Raw genomic sequence first — 19,618 nt, forward strand, 5'->3', positions numbered from 1 at the left:
AATTCAATTTCATTTTGAACCCCACTTTCTGTTAGTGTTTTGCTTTGTGAGCATGAGATTTGCCTGTGCACACTGATCAGGTGATAATTAATCAGATGTGGCTGAAGAATGAACCTTTCTTCTGTGACACAAAACACTTGGCAACAGTCAGCTTCACGCTTGTGGTTGAAGGTTTGTTTATGGACGTGCCTCCAGTGTGCCAGTCATCACACTGATGTGACACGGTGACCCTGCCACCTGGCTTCTGTTGGGCCCGGGCTTGACTTATGCCACTCACCAGGTTCAGTGCTCATTAGGACTGACAGGAGGTTATTTACACTCAACAAAAATATAAACGCAACACTTTTGGTTTTGCTCCCATTTTGTATGAGATGAACTCAAAGATCTAAAACTTTTTCCACATACACAATATCACCATTTCCCTCAAATATTGTTCACAAACCAGTCTAAATCTGTGATAGTGAGCACTTCTCCTTTGCTGAGATAATCCATCCCACCTCACAGGTGTGCCATATCAAGATGCTGATTAGACACCATGATTAGTGCACAGGTGTGCCTTAGACTGCCCACAATAAAAGGCCACTCTGAAAGGTGCAGTTTTGTTTTATTGCGGGGGGATACCAGTCAGTATCTGGAGTGACCACCATTTGCCTCATGCAGTGCAACACATCTCCTTCACATAGAGTTGATCAGGTTGTCAATTGTGGCCTGTGGAATGTTGGTCCACTCCTCTTCAATGGCTGTGCGAAGTTGCTGGATATTGGCAGGAACTGGTACACGCTGTCGTATACGCCGGTCCAGAGCATCCCAAACATGCTCAATGGGTGACATGTCCAGTGAGTATGCCGGCCATGCAAGAACTGGGACATTTTCAGCTTCCAAGAATTGTGTACAGATCCTTGCAACATGGGGCCGTGCATTATCCTGCTGCAACATGAGGTGATGTTCTTGGATGTATGGCACAACAATGGGCCTCAGGATCTCGTCACTGTATCTCTGTGCATTCAAAATGCCATCAATAAAATGCACCTGTGTTCTTCATCCATAACAGATGCCTGCCCATACCATAACCCCACCGCCACCATGGGCCACTCGATCCACAACACTGACATCAGAAAACCGCTCACCCACACGACGCCACACACGCTGTCTGCCATCTGCCCTGGACAGTGTGAACCGGGATTCATCCGTGAAGAGCACACCTCTCCAACGTGCCAAATGCCAGCGAATGTGAGCATTTGCCCACTCAAGTCGGTTACGACGACGAACTGGAGTCAGGTCGAGACCCCGATGAGGACGACGAGCATGCAGATGAGCTTCCCTGAGACAGTTTCTGACAGTTTGTGCAGAAATTCTTTGGTTATGCAAACCAATTGTTTCAGCAGCTGTCCGAGTGGCTGGTCTCAGACGATCTTGGAGGTGAACATGCTGGATGTGGAGGTCCTGGGCTGGTGTGGTTACACGTGGTCTGCGGTTGTGAGGCTGGTTGGATGTACTGCCAAATTCTCTGAAACGCCTTTGGAGACAGCTTAAGGTAGAGAAATGAACATTCAATACACAAGCAACAGCTCTGGTTGACATTCCTGCTGTCAGCATACCAACTGCACGCTCCCTCAAATCTTGCGACATCAGTGTGCAGTGTGATAAAACTGCACCTTTCAGAGTGGCCTTTTATTGTGGGCAGTCTAAGGCACACCTGTGCACTAATCATGGTGTCTAATCAGCATCTTGATATGGCACACCTGTGAGGTGGGATGGATTATCTCAGCAAAGGAGAAGTGCTCACTATCACAGATTTAGACTGGTTTGTGAACAATATTTGAGGGAAATGGTGATATTGTGTATGTGGAAAAAGTTTTAGATCTTTGAGTTCATCTCATACAAAATGGGAGCAAAACCAAAAGTGTTGCGTTTATATTTTTGTTGAGTGTATATAACACCAGTTCACTGCAAGTAAGGCATGAAGGAAAATGTGTCCTTTGTAACCCCCAAAATAAAAAGCTAAAGATTAAAAAAGGAACAAAGTCATATCAAACTTAATTATTGCAGCTAATGTGCAATATTAATATTTGATATATTTAATATAACCCAAAGGAGGTATGGGTTCCAGCTGAGGATGGTGGGTGATAAGCAGGGAATTTAATTCCCTGTATGAGCTGTACTGGTAACTCTAACTCAGGCCATTGGGGGCAGTTACGTGTGTGAAGGGGCCAGCTTTCCAAAGTTTGGAACATGGAAGAACATTTTGGATCAAAGACATTTCATGGAGTTGTGATCTAATTTTGTGAATCAGTTTGTAGTGTATGTATATCAGGTCAGATGTGGGAGCATGACGTGTGCCATGCGTCACCAAATCCCTCACTCTACAGAACCGCCTTGAGTCTTGGATGACAATCAGAAAAACTGCTCCATCCCCACCTTTTGACAGTCACCATCTATGTGCCACGGTTAGGTTAAACCTGGACGTCCCCTGTATCTTTTCCCCCCACTGGTGTCCTCAACACTGAGGCTTGGATCATGTACAGAGAAACACACCACATGGCCAAAATGTTGTAGCCGATGGTCCCTCACAAGTGATACTCCTCATCTGGTTTGACCATAAGTCAGGGTAGTACCTCACTAACACACGACTGGTGGAGAGGAGGCGGAGACACAAAATCGCACACAAAAGCGCTAACTTTCTCATGTGGGATGTCACTGAATTGGCCCTCATGACAGTGATGGCCGACTGTCCACTGAATGCCATCCGGAGCGGCAACGAAAATCACGGCCATAAATCTTGAGCAGTCTGCACACATATTGTGTGAAAGCTACTGATGTGGCGCACAGGACACACGTGAAAGTCAAGTGGCACTGGTGTGGTCTTTGCAAGTGCAAGGAGTTGCGCATGAATACCACACAATAAATTTTGCAGAGTAAAATATACTCGGCCCCAGTCCAAATATAGTTAAATATACTCTATTTTCGAATGAAATCAGCTCTACCGTCTTGTCAAATCAAGTTTGTCTACTCTAATAAGAGTCATTCACAACATGATAGAGTGGATTTTCACACTGTGATAGAATCAGTTTAGCACTGTGATAGAGTATATTTAACTCTATTTGGACTGGGACCATATGTTATCCTGACAGAGTATATTTTACTCTGCAAAATTGACCATGCACACAGCACTCTCACGGATGTTCAACGCCTCTGCTGTGGCTGAAATGACCACACCTTTGCACACACAGTGCTCAGGGTGGATGTGGAGTGTTACAGTATTTTGTGAAAGAGGCTGTAAAAATTCCCCTGACTTTAGGCAGAAAAAGCACTGTACATAATAAATAAATAAATACATTTTAAAAAGAAGAAGAAAAGTGTGAACAACCACTCAGAGATTTACAGAATGATTTCCACTGAGCTGCGTCTCTCAACTTTCATTGACGTCCTCACAGACAGTAAACCAAAATCAATCCGGATCACCTTGTTCACGTCCCCACACAGGTGAAGTCCGCCGTCTGCCGACCAGCAACGTTAAACTTAACTTCCACTTCTGTCCTCAGAAAAACAAATAAACACAATGAATCCAGCTCATGCAGCTCACTCCGGTTGGTGCACCCTGGACGTGCACATACACTGGGCTGGGTGCACATCAAGTGTGTGTCAACCAGGAGCATTAATCTTAATTTCACTTCTGTCCTCAGAAAAATAAATAAATACAATGAATCCGGTTCGTGCAGCTCATGTACCTAGCCCAGAGTGCAAGCACATCGAGTGTGTGCCAACCAGGAGCAGAAAGGGCCTTTCACACCGGATGCTTTGGAAATGTCACAGTCACGAAACAGTCACGAATTGATCTGAAAAAGCATTATTTTCAATGAGACGCATCGCTTTTTATAAAGGCGTCAGAAGCGTCGCGTCAAAAGCCGAGCTAAACCAACACTTCTGATGGGAGTGCGCATTGCCGCTTCACAGGCTGACGCGGTCAAAGTTGAACCCAGTCCAACTTTCGCCGCTCTGAACTGTGACATAGCTTCGCGCTGTCCAATAGGAACGATGCGTTGGGCCAAAACACGGAAGACTAGTGGCAGAAACCACTGATCTCTACAAAACAGAAACGTGTCACAGGACTGCTCATTTATAGAGCAGTTTCCTGAATAAAAATCCTTGCAGATGTTTTTTAACCTCAAAATTTGATAACTGTAAAAAAAAGTTTAGAACACTTGTAATTAAAATAGCAAATAAATAAATAAATGGTTCTTTAGAAACCTTTCTTCATCTGTAATTTAAACCCACCTGTTATGTCAGATTAGATAATTTCTTGTTTAACATAAGGAACCTTGGACATTTATTTTTAGACAAATAAAATAGGTAACGTTAGATTATTCATATCTCATTTCAACCAGAAAAACAGACACTGTAAATAAATACAAATGTTTATTATAAATGCAATAGGAGATAATTTAACAATGACTGCAGTGTGATTTTAAAGTAGGATTTCTGTGACATAAACCTCATGATGAAATATTTTTTGAGTCATTTCAACATGTAATTACATCAAAATATGTGATTGCCTTTAATGTTGTGATCAGGACAGAGTCATTTCTAAAATATGAATTTGACTAGTGATTGTGAATGTTTTAAAATTGTGCAGTTGTGCAAAGGAGAAATGCACAGAGCCCCGGCCGTCTGACAACCAAGTACAGATCAGAACCTACTCTGTTTACACATTCATAAATGCTTCATGGGGGTTAATTTGTGAAACTTTATTTGTTGAGTATTTTCAGCATAAAAAATGTTTTCCATGTCTGCATTTTAGTATCAAAGTCAAAGTCAAAGTGTCTTTATTTGTCTCCCTAAGGAGAAATTTGCCTTGGACAGAGTCTGCTACACAACAATACATCCAGTACATAGCACCCATACATTAAAAACAACACAGTAAGTCAAAGGATAAAATATAAATACACAACATTATTAACATCTTTGTGCAAATTTCACAATACATACCCTTAAGCTATCTTCCCTGAACTATCTGCTAATAGTATGTTGATTACTTACAAGGCGATGGTACAAAAACTCAAAATACTTTACAAAATTAAGCAAACTGGCATTTCTGAATAGAACAAAGGTAAAATAAATACATTAGAATAGCTTAATTTAAATAAGTTGATTACTTAATAACACCAAACCCATTAACTCATTGAGTGCCAGCCATTTTCAAAGTTCAGAACATCCCAGTGACAGGATTTCTTCAGCATTTGAGTGTTTTTTTCAAGACCCATAGAAAATTGAGTTCTATGTCCATGTCAACAATAAACATACCACAAGAAAAGAGAAGAAAAGAAATTGGCTCGATGACGCGTCTTTGGCGCGGGGTGTTACTATCGGAAAAGACGCGTTTTAGAGTCAATGGCATCGAATGAGTTAAAATAGGTTGGGTCGACTTAATTTACCTTGTAGAGGACAAAGCAAGTCACTTGTACTAAACCACTTCACTAAATGCTGAACGAAACTTGAGTTAGTTTGACTATAAAAGTCTGCAATGGCTGAATTGGAATTTCTTAAGAAAGCGTCCATTTTTAGGTTAATTTTTTTAAGTTGAGCAGAGTGGGGAGCAGTTTAATAAGGAGCAGGTGTACATCAAGCAGATTGGCTGAGCTAATTACATTTACTCAAGTGGGAGTTTTGTCCTTCAGCTGCACCCATTTCTCTTCAGGGTCACCAGAGTGCAGCCAGTACACATCCACTTTGGTATTAGGCACCAGTTTTATACCTTCCTGATACGCACACAGGAGGTCTCCCATTCAAGCACTAATGAGGACCTGTCCTCCTGGGCTCCTGAGCTCTGATGGGATCAGGTGTACACAAAGCAGAACGGCTGCAAATACATTTACTCAAGCACTGTCACTAAATGGGTGATTCTTAGACTACGGGCACTTATTATGTCCTTTGATCATATTGTATGAAAAACAGAAAAAAGGGGAAATTTCACACTTTTATAGTTATCTTTACAATGAAAGTGTGTTAAGAACTTTGTTCTAGTAGTCTATGATGACTTTTTCACCTTTTCTCAGCATCATTATATGCAAATATTGCCGTTTTGTGCTTGTCCCACACCCAGACTTTTGATCTTCAATGATAAAAATAAATGGTAAAGAAATGTTTTTTCTAATGTTTTAAAACATCTCTGAATAAAATATCAGTAAAACAATCAAAACATAATTGGGGTATTCAATGTCATACAACTGTTGTGGTTTTTTTAAACAAAATGTAGTTGTCCCACACTATTGCTGTAATTTCTACCACAACACTGTAATGTCCTTTTAAACAGTTTGTATGAAAGATTGTGTGGGTAGTTTCTATGGAGATAAACAGTGACATCAGAGCACATGTATATAGCGCCAAATCACAACAAACAGTTGCCCCAAGGCGCTTTATATTGTAAGGCAATGGTGTGGTGGAAATTACATTTACAAGGCCAATAGTGCCCGTAGTTAAAGAATCACCCAAATACAAATTTTAAGCACTTTGATTACTGCTATTTTTAATTTAAACTATTTTTAATTGAATTTAAGTTTTATTTTTAATCAAAATACTATTAATTCTTCACTACATTGCAAAGGAAAACATATTTTTTTACTTGATTATGTTAATCTGACATGCTTCTTTATTTCTTTGTAGAATTAGATTGCCCATACAAAATATAAACTGTACTGAAATTGTGCTGTTTTTTTGTTCAGTAGGGCTTTATTGGTCCACAGGGGGAAATTACCTAGCAGTATATAAATGAAATGTTGGTTTTGTCATGATCTGCCCCATGTCTGGTTTTATTTTGCGTTTTAAACACTCTAGTCATTGCTTGTAATTTCTGTTTGTTATACTTTTGCTACGTTACTTCTGTTCTAGTTTCAGCATCAGCCTTTAATTCTCTTGTTGATCACTCTTCACCTTTGTTTTCCAGGTCTTGTTTCTTTGCTCTTTCCATGTGTAGATTTTTTTTTTTTTTTTTGCATTATATTTGGGATTGACCTTCCAGTTTATTTCTATCTGCTTAGTGTTCACTTTACTGCACTCTCTTGCACTTGTTTGCTTCATATTTGTCTCTTTCTTCCTCACCTCCATTTCTGTCTGCTTAGTGTTAATTTTCCTACACTCTCTTGCTCCTGCTTGCCTCATCTTTGTCTCCTTCCTGACCGTTCTCACACACCTGTATTCACTTTTCTTAATCACATCCTGTTATTTAAGCCTTGCATTTTTCTCTGTTCTTTGCTAGTTCACTGAGCTTACGCATTGTGTCGCAGCCCTCATTGCAGCCTTTTTTTTTTTTCTTGCTCTTGTTTGCCGTTGTTTATCTGTGCAGCCATTATTGACCTTACTTGTTTTTTGACTCTGATTTTGCCTCGGTTCTGACAATCTGGTCAGACCCGGCGCTAAAAAAAAAATATTAAGGGGGCGAGTTTATCACAGGGGGCGGGTTGCCCCCCCCCCAAAAAAAGTGCGCCCCGGAGGGGACATGTCTCTGAGTGTGCGTAATGAATTGGGTGCGCTCCTGGAAAGCTTGTGTATTTAGGCTACACCGTTGTAAGAGACTGACTGAGTAAGAGTAAAGAGTGATGACAGTATTTCTTTAATTATTATTTGAACGTATAGACCCTCGGTCAAGTGATCTCCTGCATACCACACAGAGTCGGTGTTATGTCGAGAACCACCTGTTATTTCGGGTTAGATGATTTCTTGTTTAACATAAGGAACCTTGGACATTTATTTTTAAACAAATAAAATAACATGGAAACTTGTACATTTTTTTAAGTCTGGTAGATTATTTATATCTCAATTCAACCAGAAAAACAAACACTAAATAAATACAAATGTTTATTATAAATGCAACAGGCAGTAATTTAACAATGACTGCAGTGTGATTGTAAAGTAGGATTTCTGTGACATGTTTTTTTTATATAGTCATTTCAACTTGTAATTTCTTCAAAATATGTAATTGCCTTTAATGTTATCAGGACAGAGTCATTTCTAAAATATGAATTTGAGCACAATAAGTGGAGAGCTTCTACCTGTGTAAATGTCTTTTGACTTTGATTTCGTGGACATTTTTAATGATCCGTTCATTTATTGTTAAAATATAAAATGAAACAGCTTTTTAAAAAATAATAAAATAGTTGCTGTTGAAAGAGCTTTTTATTTAGAAGCAGGTGATGTTCTGCTGGATTCTCGGGACCAGATGAAGGTCTCTTCTGCAGCTTTGACCTCTGGTGGTGTTGCTGAAGACACTTTTGTCCTATTTTGAAGAGCAGAGATGTTTTCTTTCGACTGGACTTCGTGGTGTTCAGCTCATCAATGTAAGTTTGGTTGTCTGCACAGCAAATGTTCCTGATTAGGACAAATAAAAATATTTCTTTAAATATAAAGAAACACTAAACAGTTTATATATATAAAAAAGGAAAAAAACGATGGAAAAAAACGCCAGAAAAAGTAAGTTATTTAAAGTTGACCTTTTGTGGTGTCTGAAAAAAGCTGTAGCTTTATTTGGTAAAAATAAAAAAGACTGAACCATTTACAAATTAAAGCGTTCACTCAGATCAACTGTGCTAAAAGGCTAAGCTAATGTTAGCCGATCATTAAACCTTCAGAGCAGTTCAGTAAACGTCACGTTTTATTTTTACATTATTCTCACCTTGATAAAGCTGCAGAACTAAACTCCGGTGGGTAAACTGGGACTTCGCATATATCCAAAAAGTGGGAGATTTCGGACTGAGTGGGTTTGCTCCATCACCCCGGCTGCCTGCCTCGCTCTGCCCAGGAATGATGCCTGAAGGCCGGCTTCTCCGTGCAGGTCGGCCCGCTGTCGCGGTTCGATCGATATCCCACCAAGTCATCAGTCCTCCCTCGGTCGGCGTCACTCCGAAAAGTAGCTGAAAAAAGCTTCTCCCAGCAGGGTGATGGGAGAATCGTTCTACTGCTGTTTTTTAAAGCTTTTTTGTGGTTCAGTCGACGCAAATTCAAGATGGCGATCGCTGAACTTTTTTCAGGTTGTGGAAACAGCCAGAGTGTGACGTGGCCGCAATCTCTGCCCCCTTTTTTTTTTTCAAAACTTTATTTCAACAAATACAATAACAAACGAACAAAACACAAGGGCAAAGAGATACAAGAAAAATCTCTGCCCCCTTGCCGCTTCCGAAGCGACACGCCTGTCGTCACGACGCGTTGGAAACGCACCAGCCTGGCGTTACGACGCGTTGGGAAGCGTTAAAGCATCGCGCTGAAGTTTGCAGTGTGAAAGGCCCTTGACACTGCTTGAATAAATCGAGCTTGCCCTCTGCCACACTGACAAGCGCAACCCTCAACCTATCAAATTACTTGAACACAGACACACGCCATATCCATTTGTTTTAAAATTAATTACTTTAGTTAATTAATTTGGTTTATTTGTTAAATACGTGATATTATTGAATAACTAATATTTTGCTATATTTTCCAGTATTTCTTTTTTCTTTCTTTTTTATTTTTATTTTTTGATAACTCTAACATCCGAGGGGGCGAGGTTGATGACGTGAGGGGGCATCGCCCCCAAACGCCTCCTCGTGGTGCCGGGTTACTCTGTGCATCTGAACCCAGCTTGTTTTTGACCACACCTCAGCCTCTCTTCTGCCGATTACATTTGCCACACTGACTGATTACTTGTGTACCGTACCTGTGCCTGTTTTTTGAAGATAACGCCTTTTAATTACTCCACCTCCCAAGTCTGCGAGTCTGCAATCTGTGTCCAGCATTCTGTTTGTTCCACACCATGAACTCTGACAGGTTTCTCAGCATGCAAAAGTTGGAGACCCATGCCTTGCTTTTTTCTGGGTCAGGCTCAAAACCTCTCAATCACGACTCCTTTACACACGCATTAAAATTGACCACCTGCTACATTAACATGATGAGCACATTAATGCCTCAGTAATTATAATCTGATCTTATATATATTATTATTATTCTAAAATTCTCCATTCTGCATTTTGAGCCAATTTACCTTTTGAAATGTTGATATTATCTTGTTGCTAATGTTTCTGTGCTTTTATTAATGGAACAGAGTGTTTGTACAGTGTGGTATTACCATTTTTATTAAGTCAAATATCTGAGTACTTCTTCCACCACAGACTGCAGGAAATATCTGCCAGCATTAGCTTGTTATTTCTATGAATTCAGCAAAGATCAGAGGCAACATAAGCAGCCCTCCATGCTATGTTCCAACAAGATTTCCAAACCACAACTCCAGATCAGCAATTGTCATGATAAAAGTGCATCTCAGTTTGGTCAGACACATCGATTCTCCCGAGCAGTAATAGGCCAGGCATCTTCAGATGGGGATAGCTGCAGTATCTAATAATGGCCTGTTTCAGATGAAGCACCATATAGTAAATGATCCAATTTCAACTTCTCCACCTGTAAAACACAATTGTGTGCCAAGACTGAGGTGTGGAGGACACAATTTCGCCAACATCACAGATAGCACTGAAGTTTCTCAGTGCTCAGAAATGCCTTCTGCTTCAGGTGTCAGTTCCAGAGAGCACAATCTTCTACCCGGTGAAATCCTGTAACCAGCCCAGTGCAGGTGTCATTGCAAGTTTCAACCCAGTGTAGTTGTTATTTTTACATCCAATGCCTGCATATACTTAATCACAATTTGAGCTCAAGTGGGTGTGTCCATCTAAAAATGAGGTAATATTGGGTGCAGAGGTGGTGTGTTGTTAACTTTCACCAGAAAGTGTTGTGCCTTTGGCCACCAAAAGCCAGGTCTATCATCGAGCACTAAATGAAGAGTGAAAGACTCGGACATGATTTACATAAGCAGGTTCACTAGTGAAGCAGATAACAGAATATCTACAGAGGAATCTTTCAAATGGTGAAACAAGCACCAAATTTGGCACAAATACCCCTTGATTGATTGAGCTAATAGGATTAATAAATGGAATAGTTCTGACTGTGTTGAATACTTGGTCTCCAAAGTAAAGGTCAAACAAGATCAGCGTCCATTGGATTCTATGACTCCTACCTGGCTGCCTATTGAAAATGAGGTGGCTAATATGCTTTTACAAAAGAGTAATGTCTAAGGAGTATGTGTGCCAATTTTGGTGCTTGTTTCCAGAAATGAACAGTTGTTACAGTTATCTGCTCCAGAAAAGAGGTGCATGTACCTCTTTTCTGCTGACACTCTTGGCCAACCTCTTGCAGTGGTGTATTAGTTTGATTGCATATTATGCAAAGAATCATGCAAACATACTGGCATCACCAAACACCTCTGTGTAGTGACCTCATAAGCTCTTCCCAGGCATCACTGGATCTCAAAGGCTGAGGACCCAGAGATATGAATGTCACTGCTGAAATAAGTCTCTACAAGTTCAAGTTTCACTACATACAGATACACTTCTGATGACTGAGTCCAGGACGTCATTAAAAGGCTGGATCTTAGTTTTGATCCAGGACAATTGCGAAACCAGACGCTCCAATTCCTCATTCAGTTTCTCAAATGAGCTAATCAGGGTATCCCTTGAATCCACAGAGATCACAACATCATCTGCAAAGTCAAGGTCAGTAAACCTTTCCTTGCCAGCAATAGCACCTGAGTTACTGGTTTCCACAACCCTACTGAACAATCTGTCCATGCAGGCATTGAACAGTCTTGGAGGCAGTACACACCCCTGATGAACATCACTTTTTACTGGGAAAACCCCAGACACAACTGTCATGACATGTGAATGAAAGTGAATAGAAAATAACTATTAAACAAAACTTCACCTTGCTGCTTCCCTGCTTCACCTCTAGGATCTTGGGTGGCTGCTACACATTCTATAAGGTTGCCGCTAATCCATTAATGAACTATCCTTTCATTTGTATTTCCCTTCTCAGTACCAGGGCTTTGAATTTTTGATTTATTTTTTAATTTATCTTCATTTATATAGCTCCAAACCACAACAAAGTTGCCTCAAGGCGCTTCATACAAGTAAGGTCTAACGTTACCAACCCCAAGAGCAAGCACACAGGCGACAATGGTAAGGAAAAACTCCCTTTGATGATTTGAGGATGAAACCTCAAGCAGATCAGGCTCAAAGGGGTGACCCTCTGCTTGGGCCATGCTACTGACACAAAAGACAATACAGGAAATTTTGGGAGATTTTGGGAGTCCATGCCAGTGCACAGGATGGAAGGCCTGCAGAAATGGACACCACCCCCCATCTCTGGATGGAGCCGCACCTTAAACAGAGAGAAAAAACAGAATCAGGCATCAGAAAGACAACAAATATAGTATAATTTATCAGCATTTAGCAACAAGAAAAACAAGAAATTATAAGGTGATCACCGGCCACTAGCCCTAAGCTTCACTAAAAGACCCAGAATTTAGAATTTGAGGCCGCGGCTCGCTCCATTTCCTAATAAAATTAATTTAAAAGTATAAAAAGCATAGAAACATACTATGCCAGTATGTTAGCCATACAAAAGGGAAAATAAGTGCATCTTAAGTCTGCATTTGAAAGTCTCTACAGAATCTGACTGTTTTATTGATATAGGGAGATCATTCCACAGAACAGGGGCGCGATAAGAGAAAGCTCTGTGACCCACAGACTTTTTATTCACCCTAGGTACACAAAGTAGTCCTGCACCCTGAGAATACAGAGCCCAGGCTGGTACATTGGGTTTAATTAGGTCAGCTAAGTAGGGAGGTGCCACTCCATGAACAATTTTATAAGTTAGTAACAGAATTTTAAAATCTGATCTCACAGGAACAGGAAACTAGTAAAGAAACACAAAAATCGCGTAATGTGGTCAAACTTTATGCTTCTGCTTTGAACCACAACATTTTCCCTGCTGGTCCGTTCCAAACAGAAACAATATTTTAACATTTCCGGTTTTGGGATCCACCCCAAAATTGATATTCCTGAACCAGTCAGAACAAAAATTATATACTTTTTGAACCAATTAATAACGTTCCATGTTAGCTGTGGGAAACTGAAAAATACAGTTCCAACTGTTTAAAATATTATATAAAATAATATAATAGAGTAAATATGAAGTCTTAAATCTGACCTGTTATGTCATTTCATTCAGACTCATCATCACAGTGTGATGATAAGACGTCCTTGTTTTTGAAGATGTCTGAGAAATACTTTAATTCCTTCTTGTGGACAATGCTGAAGAAACGCAGCGTTTTTAAAGAGGTTTCTCTTCACAGTACTCCATCTAGGCATCCATTTCTCAAAAATAAATTCCATAAAAATAAAAAAAATGCACAATAATGGTAATAAATTCAGTGTTTCTAATGAAGTCCCTCAATGTTTGTCTGCTACGAGTGCATTTCTCAGCATGAAACACAGGGTGGGGCACTTTGTCCCGCCAACAACAACCAAAATAAGTAAACAACAGGAAGTGAACTTCACCAGGTCATTGTAAAAGGGTTAGAAATAGGGTTAAAAATAACCTCTTACCATTATTTTAAAATAATGATTCTCTTCCAGAACATAAAAATAACAAAAGTTTGTGGTTTTGTTTTTGTTCCACAGACCGGTTCAGAGCCTTGCTCAGTACGACGGCACTGTGCACCTTGAACACTGCAGTTTAAAATGATGAACAAGTGGCACTCTAATTGATTCATATCATGTTGCTCTTGCATAATAATCTTCAAATGGGACCTAGAGTGAACCATCTCAGTTCACCCACCACCATCACAATGAACATGATAATTCCAACCCCTTTATTCCAAATATAATAATAATGTGCATTTGGACATGCTTCCAAAGGGATTTGCTCCCAGTTGTTTTGGCATCTGCCATCATGACAGAGCCCAAACTGCGACTGAAAAAACTGTGATCAGAATCCTGGTCAGACTGGTAATTTGCTGCAGAGAAGGTGCACAGTGAAGAATGTGAGCGAGGACACAGCAGCTCGTGATGAAGTGAACAAAGAGGGTCCTCCTTCTTCAGTTTTCTATTTGTTCTCAATCTTTTCTGCTATGTTCTTTCTCCACATTCACTTCTCTCCACCTCCTGCTGCTTCATCTTTACTTTCTCATCTTCTTCAAGACCTATGGTATGAGGGCAAGAACTGCAGACAAATCTTATCTTATTTCAACTAAGATAGGAAATACCCTGAAAACTCTCCCAGGATATTGGTGCAATGGTTCCACCGTTCTTATTGTTGTGAGTTTTGACCAGCACTGTTTGATGGGATGAGTCAGTTGTGTTACATTGTGCGTACTGCGATTGCTTCAGTGAGAATGTTGGCTGAAGTCGAGCAATAACTTCTCTGTCTGCATCCCTATTCTCTGTCCTGTCTGACTCACAGGAAACAAGATGGAAGGATTTCTCGTTTTGCTGATGAAGTAAACCAGTCACTGCCACACCCCCAATCACCACTTCCTCTTCCCTCACTTTTAAAGGTAACATAAGCCTTCACATTGCTTCTTGTCTCTTTCCTATTCTGGTTTTCATTGTTTCTATTTTCAGATATCAAGGCAGTGTCAAAATTAGGTCTTTTGAATGAAACTATCTGATCTGTGAGTGGGTAAATGTGCAGGAAATAGCCTCTGTGAAAGCAGCAAAACCCTTCAGCTTTTTGCAGCTCAGCCATATGGTTAGTGACTGCTCAAGAACAATAAACTAGAACGGCACTCAGTGACTTATCAGTCCAAGATGTATCTGTGTAGCCTTACAGAGACATAAATATTGAACAAAATCCTCTGATTACAATGTAAATGCAAGCCAAACACCCCCATCCCTACCCCCCCTCCAAAGTTCCCACCTGGAACATTTCATTTGCAGGTGCTTCATACACTGAAGTTAGCATAATGCCAACATTCTCAAAAATACTGGGATCTAATCCTTAAGGGCTCCTTCACACATAACACGAAATTGGGTGAAAGAAGCAGAAACCGGCCGAAAAATCGTGAACAAAAAACGAAACGGGGAACCGTGAAACATTCCACCTGTTGTCAAGAGGGACACACAGCCAGACAGTCATGCACGATACCACAGTGACAGTTTTGTGCACGCTCATGGATGCACACAAACACATTGGGCCTCATGTATCAATGTTGCGCACTTGTGGCGTAAATTTACGGCATAAACTTGAAATACACCAAAGTCGCCGTGACATGTATCAAGCAGTGCGCACCTGCCCATTTCTGGCGTACGCCTGACGTGATCTTGATAAATGCGGCGGGTGGAAACGATCGTAATTATAATAAACACGCCCATAAATATTCAGACTCCGCTTCAGACACACCCTCATTTTATGACATGGAAGCCAGGAAGACGGCAATGAAAAAGAACTTCACCAATCACGACGCGTGCCAATAGAGCGTCAAAAGCGGCCGTCGTATCAATTGTTTTGTAGTATATAATCAATAAAGTGTTACAGTGGTCCCTCATTAATCGCTGGAGTTACGTTCTAAAAAATAGCCCGAACTACGCGAAACCGCAACGTTAGGCAGTGTTATTTTTTACAATTATTATAGACGTTTCAAAGCTGTAAAACCCCTCACTACACAGTTTATACACTTTCTCAATCAGGCATGAACATTTTCTCACTTTTCTCTCGTGTGTAAACACTCTCAAAGTTCAAACCTTAGTAGGAAAATAATACCAGACTGTTTTCAGGCCCAAACATTTGTTTCAGAAATAAAAATAGAAAGTTTTCCTATAAATAATTATGATGGCATTTAGAACTAACGAATTAATTTTAACGATCAACGAACGAGGTCGGACACATAAGAAATTATTAATAGTGACTGACCAGTATGTCACAGATCGCGCCTCTGCGTCCTGACGCCGCGCATTTTTCCACTCACACCTGGCTGCAGGTGTTTGTTTCCGAGTGACAAACACAGTTATGGGTAGTTGTTGGCGCTCTTTTTTCTTCTGGGTGACAAGATTCTTATAAACAGATACGAAGAACACAGAACACTGTAAAAAACAAAAAGGCATGCAAAATTGGACTAAATACTCCGCGAGACTCCGAGGCCACGACAGGTGAACCGCGTTATAGCGAGGGACCACTGTATTCTCTTTTCACATGTCAATAATTCTTGACGTGGATATTTGCTCGCTCAATTAATAAGACACGCCTAATCTGTCAGATTTCATTATTTTTTTAAATGTATTTCTGTATTTTATTGTGACAACCGAATGGAGACGACAAAACCTGATTGCAGCACAGGCGAATTAAGGGAATGACGAAACTACAGTTGTTATTATCAATTTCATAGTCTAAAACGATAACACCACATAAAGTTAAGCTCAGCGCTGCTCTGGCTCCAGGCTTGAAGTCTGGAGAAACGGGCGAGCAGTGCTGTCTTTGCAGTCAGCGCTGTGGCCACGGATCGTGCTCCATAACAATCCCGCAAAAGCGGGATTTGTATTGATTATTATGTAGTATAATCAGGAAAGTGTTATTTATGTAACATATGCATTGATTTGTATAATGGCACTGTTTATCATGTTGATCATCTTCATTTTTATGTGGATTCCAGCGCTGGTTCATTTTGGTGTATATTTACGCCACCTCTCGACCTGGTGTATATTTTCAGCGCAGCGTACGCCAACGACCACATTGATAAATGCCAAGTAGCGCAGCCGTTTTGGCGTACACCCCATATAGGCTCAAATATCGCCGTACGCAACTTTGATACATGAGGCCCATTGCGAGTACCTGGAAAGTGTGACATCACACGTTCGTGCCACTACTGTGGGGGGGACCACACACTAAAAAACACCCCACAGCAATTTCTAATATTTAATCCCTATCGAGCAGGCAATACAAGTATGAACCTTCTGTTCCTCTGTATATGACCCATGGTCATACACATACAGTAATGAAATGACATGAATGAAGGAGTGCGTGCTTATCATTTCCACATCTGCTGGCCCCGCGTGTACAGCGAGCAGCACACCGAAAGGACACCGCGTCATGTGGACCATAGCTCACGTCGGTGATGTGACATTCAGATCGCCAGCTAACACTCACACAATTGTGTTTCTTGGTAACACACTTGTGGAACACTTACAAACTGTGTGTGTTCGCACAGCCAGCTTGAAAGTGGTCAGCTGCTCTCTACTCTCGTGCTGGCTGCGCGAATAGCCCTGCCTTTTCTAAGTGCCCCAGAAATGGTGTTGGATGTTCGTGGGTGGCACCTGGATTCCGGCTGACACCTGCCGAGAGGGGGTCGAGTGGGCACTTGCAGGGCACTCGCTATCTTTCGGCCGTTGGTGTATAGGCTGCCTCGATTGTATCATTTGGCCACAGTGCAACATGGGCAATGATTTCCTGCAGCATATTGTGCGTGTGACATGCCATGCAAATGCTGTGAAGACAAGCAGATGACAATGCAAACTCATCTTGCATGCTACTGGAATGGGTTACCAGCGGTGGGCACAGTTCTGCTAATCTGCTAATTATGCAGCAGTGAGGCAGCTAAGAGGAGACCACAGCAGAAGGGGCCTGGCCACTGGCTGCTACAGTTGTATAAAAAAACAAAGTCATTACCCTTTACAGCATACAGCAGTCCAGCCATGAGGCCAAAGTCCTCAAAAGGAAAGCAGGTTTGACTTATGGTTTTGATTTATGAACCAAATTAATCAGGATAGTTTAACGGCATTAATGTCAACTCTGTCATTTGTACAAAGTGAAAATATAACACATAACTTTTAATTTTAAAATAATGCACTAATTCCAAAGTTTTGAACATATTAACACACACACACAGATGCCAAACTGCATTATAGGTAAACTGAGCCTGGGATCACTGATTGGTTGATTCATTTAACCAACACAAAACTTAACGTGTGTGTTGGTTTTTTACAAATAAATGCATATTTGTAAAATATGCCATTTTTTCATTTGTTAAAAAGGCATTTGCAAAACTGAAAATTCTGTTTAAGTTGTGATTCAACCAGGCAGCAACAACCATATAATATAACCAGGCAACATTTACACTGCCATCCAGTAGATGGCAGTGTTCTATGCATTTTGACCCATCTACTGGATGGCATATTACATACTGGCATATTATGTTACTATGCCTTTCACTTTTTTACTCTTTTACTATGCTTTGTAATCGTTTAATTCATTTTATTTTGTTTTCTGAATTGTTTCGTGTGACGCACCTTGAGGCGACTCTGTTGTGATTGGGCGCTATATAAAGTGAATAAATTAAATTGAAATTGATGCTCAGTTTACCCATAATGCAGTTTGGCATCTGTGTGTGTTAATATGTTTAAAACTTCAGAATTAGTGTATTATTTTAAAATTAAAAGATATGTGTTATATTTTCACTATTTACAAATGACAGACTTGACATTAATGTAGTTAAACTATCCGGATTAATTTGGTTTATAAATCAAAAACACAAGTCTAACCTGCTTTCCTTTGCAAGATGTCTGCCTCATGGCTGGATCACTGTATGCTTTCCAGGTAAATGACACTTCCCTACAGCAGGGGGCAGGTGCACAAAGACAGAAGCGCTGACTCATTGGCTGTGTTTGGGTTTGTGAACGTCTTTGATTCTATCAGAAGCGTTGGCGGTGTTTAAATTCAAAATCTGCTTGTCAGTAGTTGAGAGTGTACCGGAGACAGTATTGAAAGTTATCGGTTAGCTGTAGCTTCTGATAATTTTTTTTTTGGTGGTTTATTGGTTAAAAGTTATAAAAGATAACTTTTCAGTTAGCTGATTAGCGGCTATTGAAGCTAACTTTTTGGTTAGCTGTGCCCACCACTGTGGATTACAGGCGCAAGCAGCATGCGAATGGTTGTGGCGACAGCTGTATGAGGCTTTTGAGGCGGCTCCAGTTTTTCACGAATGGCATACGATTCCTCCTTCGTGTGCCACTCGGCTTCAATCGTGTCATGTGAAGGGGCCCTAACTTAAACTAGGGATCTTGACTGAGTTAAATGGAAACTCTGAGCTGTTTCAATCAAGGCTCTATTTTTAGATGTTTTGGTTCTTTGTTTCATTCAATTTTCTCCACTCAGTATTGGCTTAAAATGATAACAGTATCATAGGCTAACAAGCTATACTATGTAAGCCTATGGAGCAATCTGAAAACTTCACAGTAAACCGCTTCTTTCCCACTGACAACACAATATAATTAGAAGTGTCTGGTAGAATAAGGAGAAGAAGTACACTCAACAAAAATATAAACACAACACTTTTGGTTTTGCTCCCATTTTGTATGAGATGAACTCAAAGATCTAAAACTTTTTCCACATACACAATATCACCATTTCCCTCAAATATTCTTCACAAACTAGTCTAAATCTGTGATAGTGAGCACTTCTCCTTTGCTGAGATAATCCATCCCACCTCACAGGTGTGTCATATCAAGATGCTGATTAGACACCATGATTAGTGCACAGGTGTGCCTTAGACTGTCCACAATAAAAGGCCACTCTGAAAGGTGCAGTTTTGTTTTATTGGGGGGGGGGGGGGTACCAGTCAGTATCTGGTGTGACCACCATTTGCCTCATGCAGTGCAACACATCTCCTTTGCATAGAGTTGATCAGGTTGTCAATTGTGGCCTGTGGAATGTTGGTCCACTCCTCTTCAATGGCTGTGCGAAGTTGCTGGATATTGGCAGGAACTGGTACACGCTG

General features: G+C 40.6%; 1 protein-coding gene across 10 annotated transcripts in view; it reads left to right on the top strand.

Annotated features, from left to right (window-relative positions):
• Positions 1-19,618, top strand: part of si:dkey-166d12.2 (rap1 GTPase-activating protein 1) — a 317,261-nt gene that overhangs the window by 159,949 nt on the left and 137,694 nt on the right. For 9 of the 10 annotated variants that reach the window (XM_034165796.1, XM_034165789.1, XM_034165821.1 and 6 more), the window contains one exon: positions 14,314-14,407. In XM_034165796.1, the coding sequence (XP_034021687.1) occupies positions 14,314-14,407 (94 nt within the window). Of the gene's footprint in view, positions 1-5,905; positions 5,913-14,313; positions 14,408-19,618 lie in introns of all 10 variants that reach the window. The other variant, XM_034165825.1, reaches the window with a different exon arrangement.

This window comes from Thalassophryne amazonica, chromosome 3, assembly GCF_902500255.1.
Source record: "Thalassophryne amazonica chromosome 3, fThaAma1.1, whole genome shotgun sequence".
In the NCBI taxonomy this organism is placed as follows: Eukaryota; Metazoa; Chordata; class Actinopteri; order Batrachoidiformes; family Batrachoididae; genus Thalassophryne; species Thalassophryne amazonica.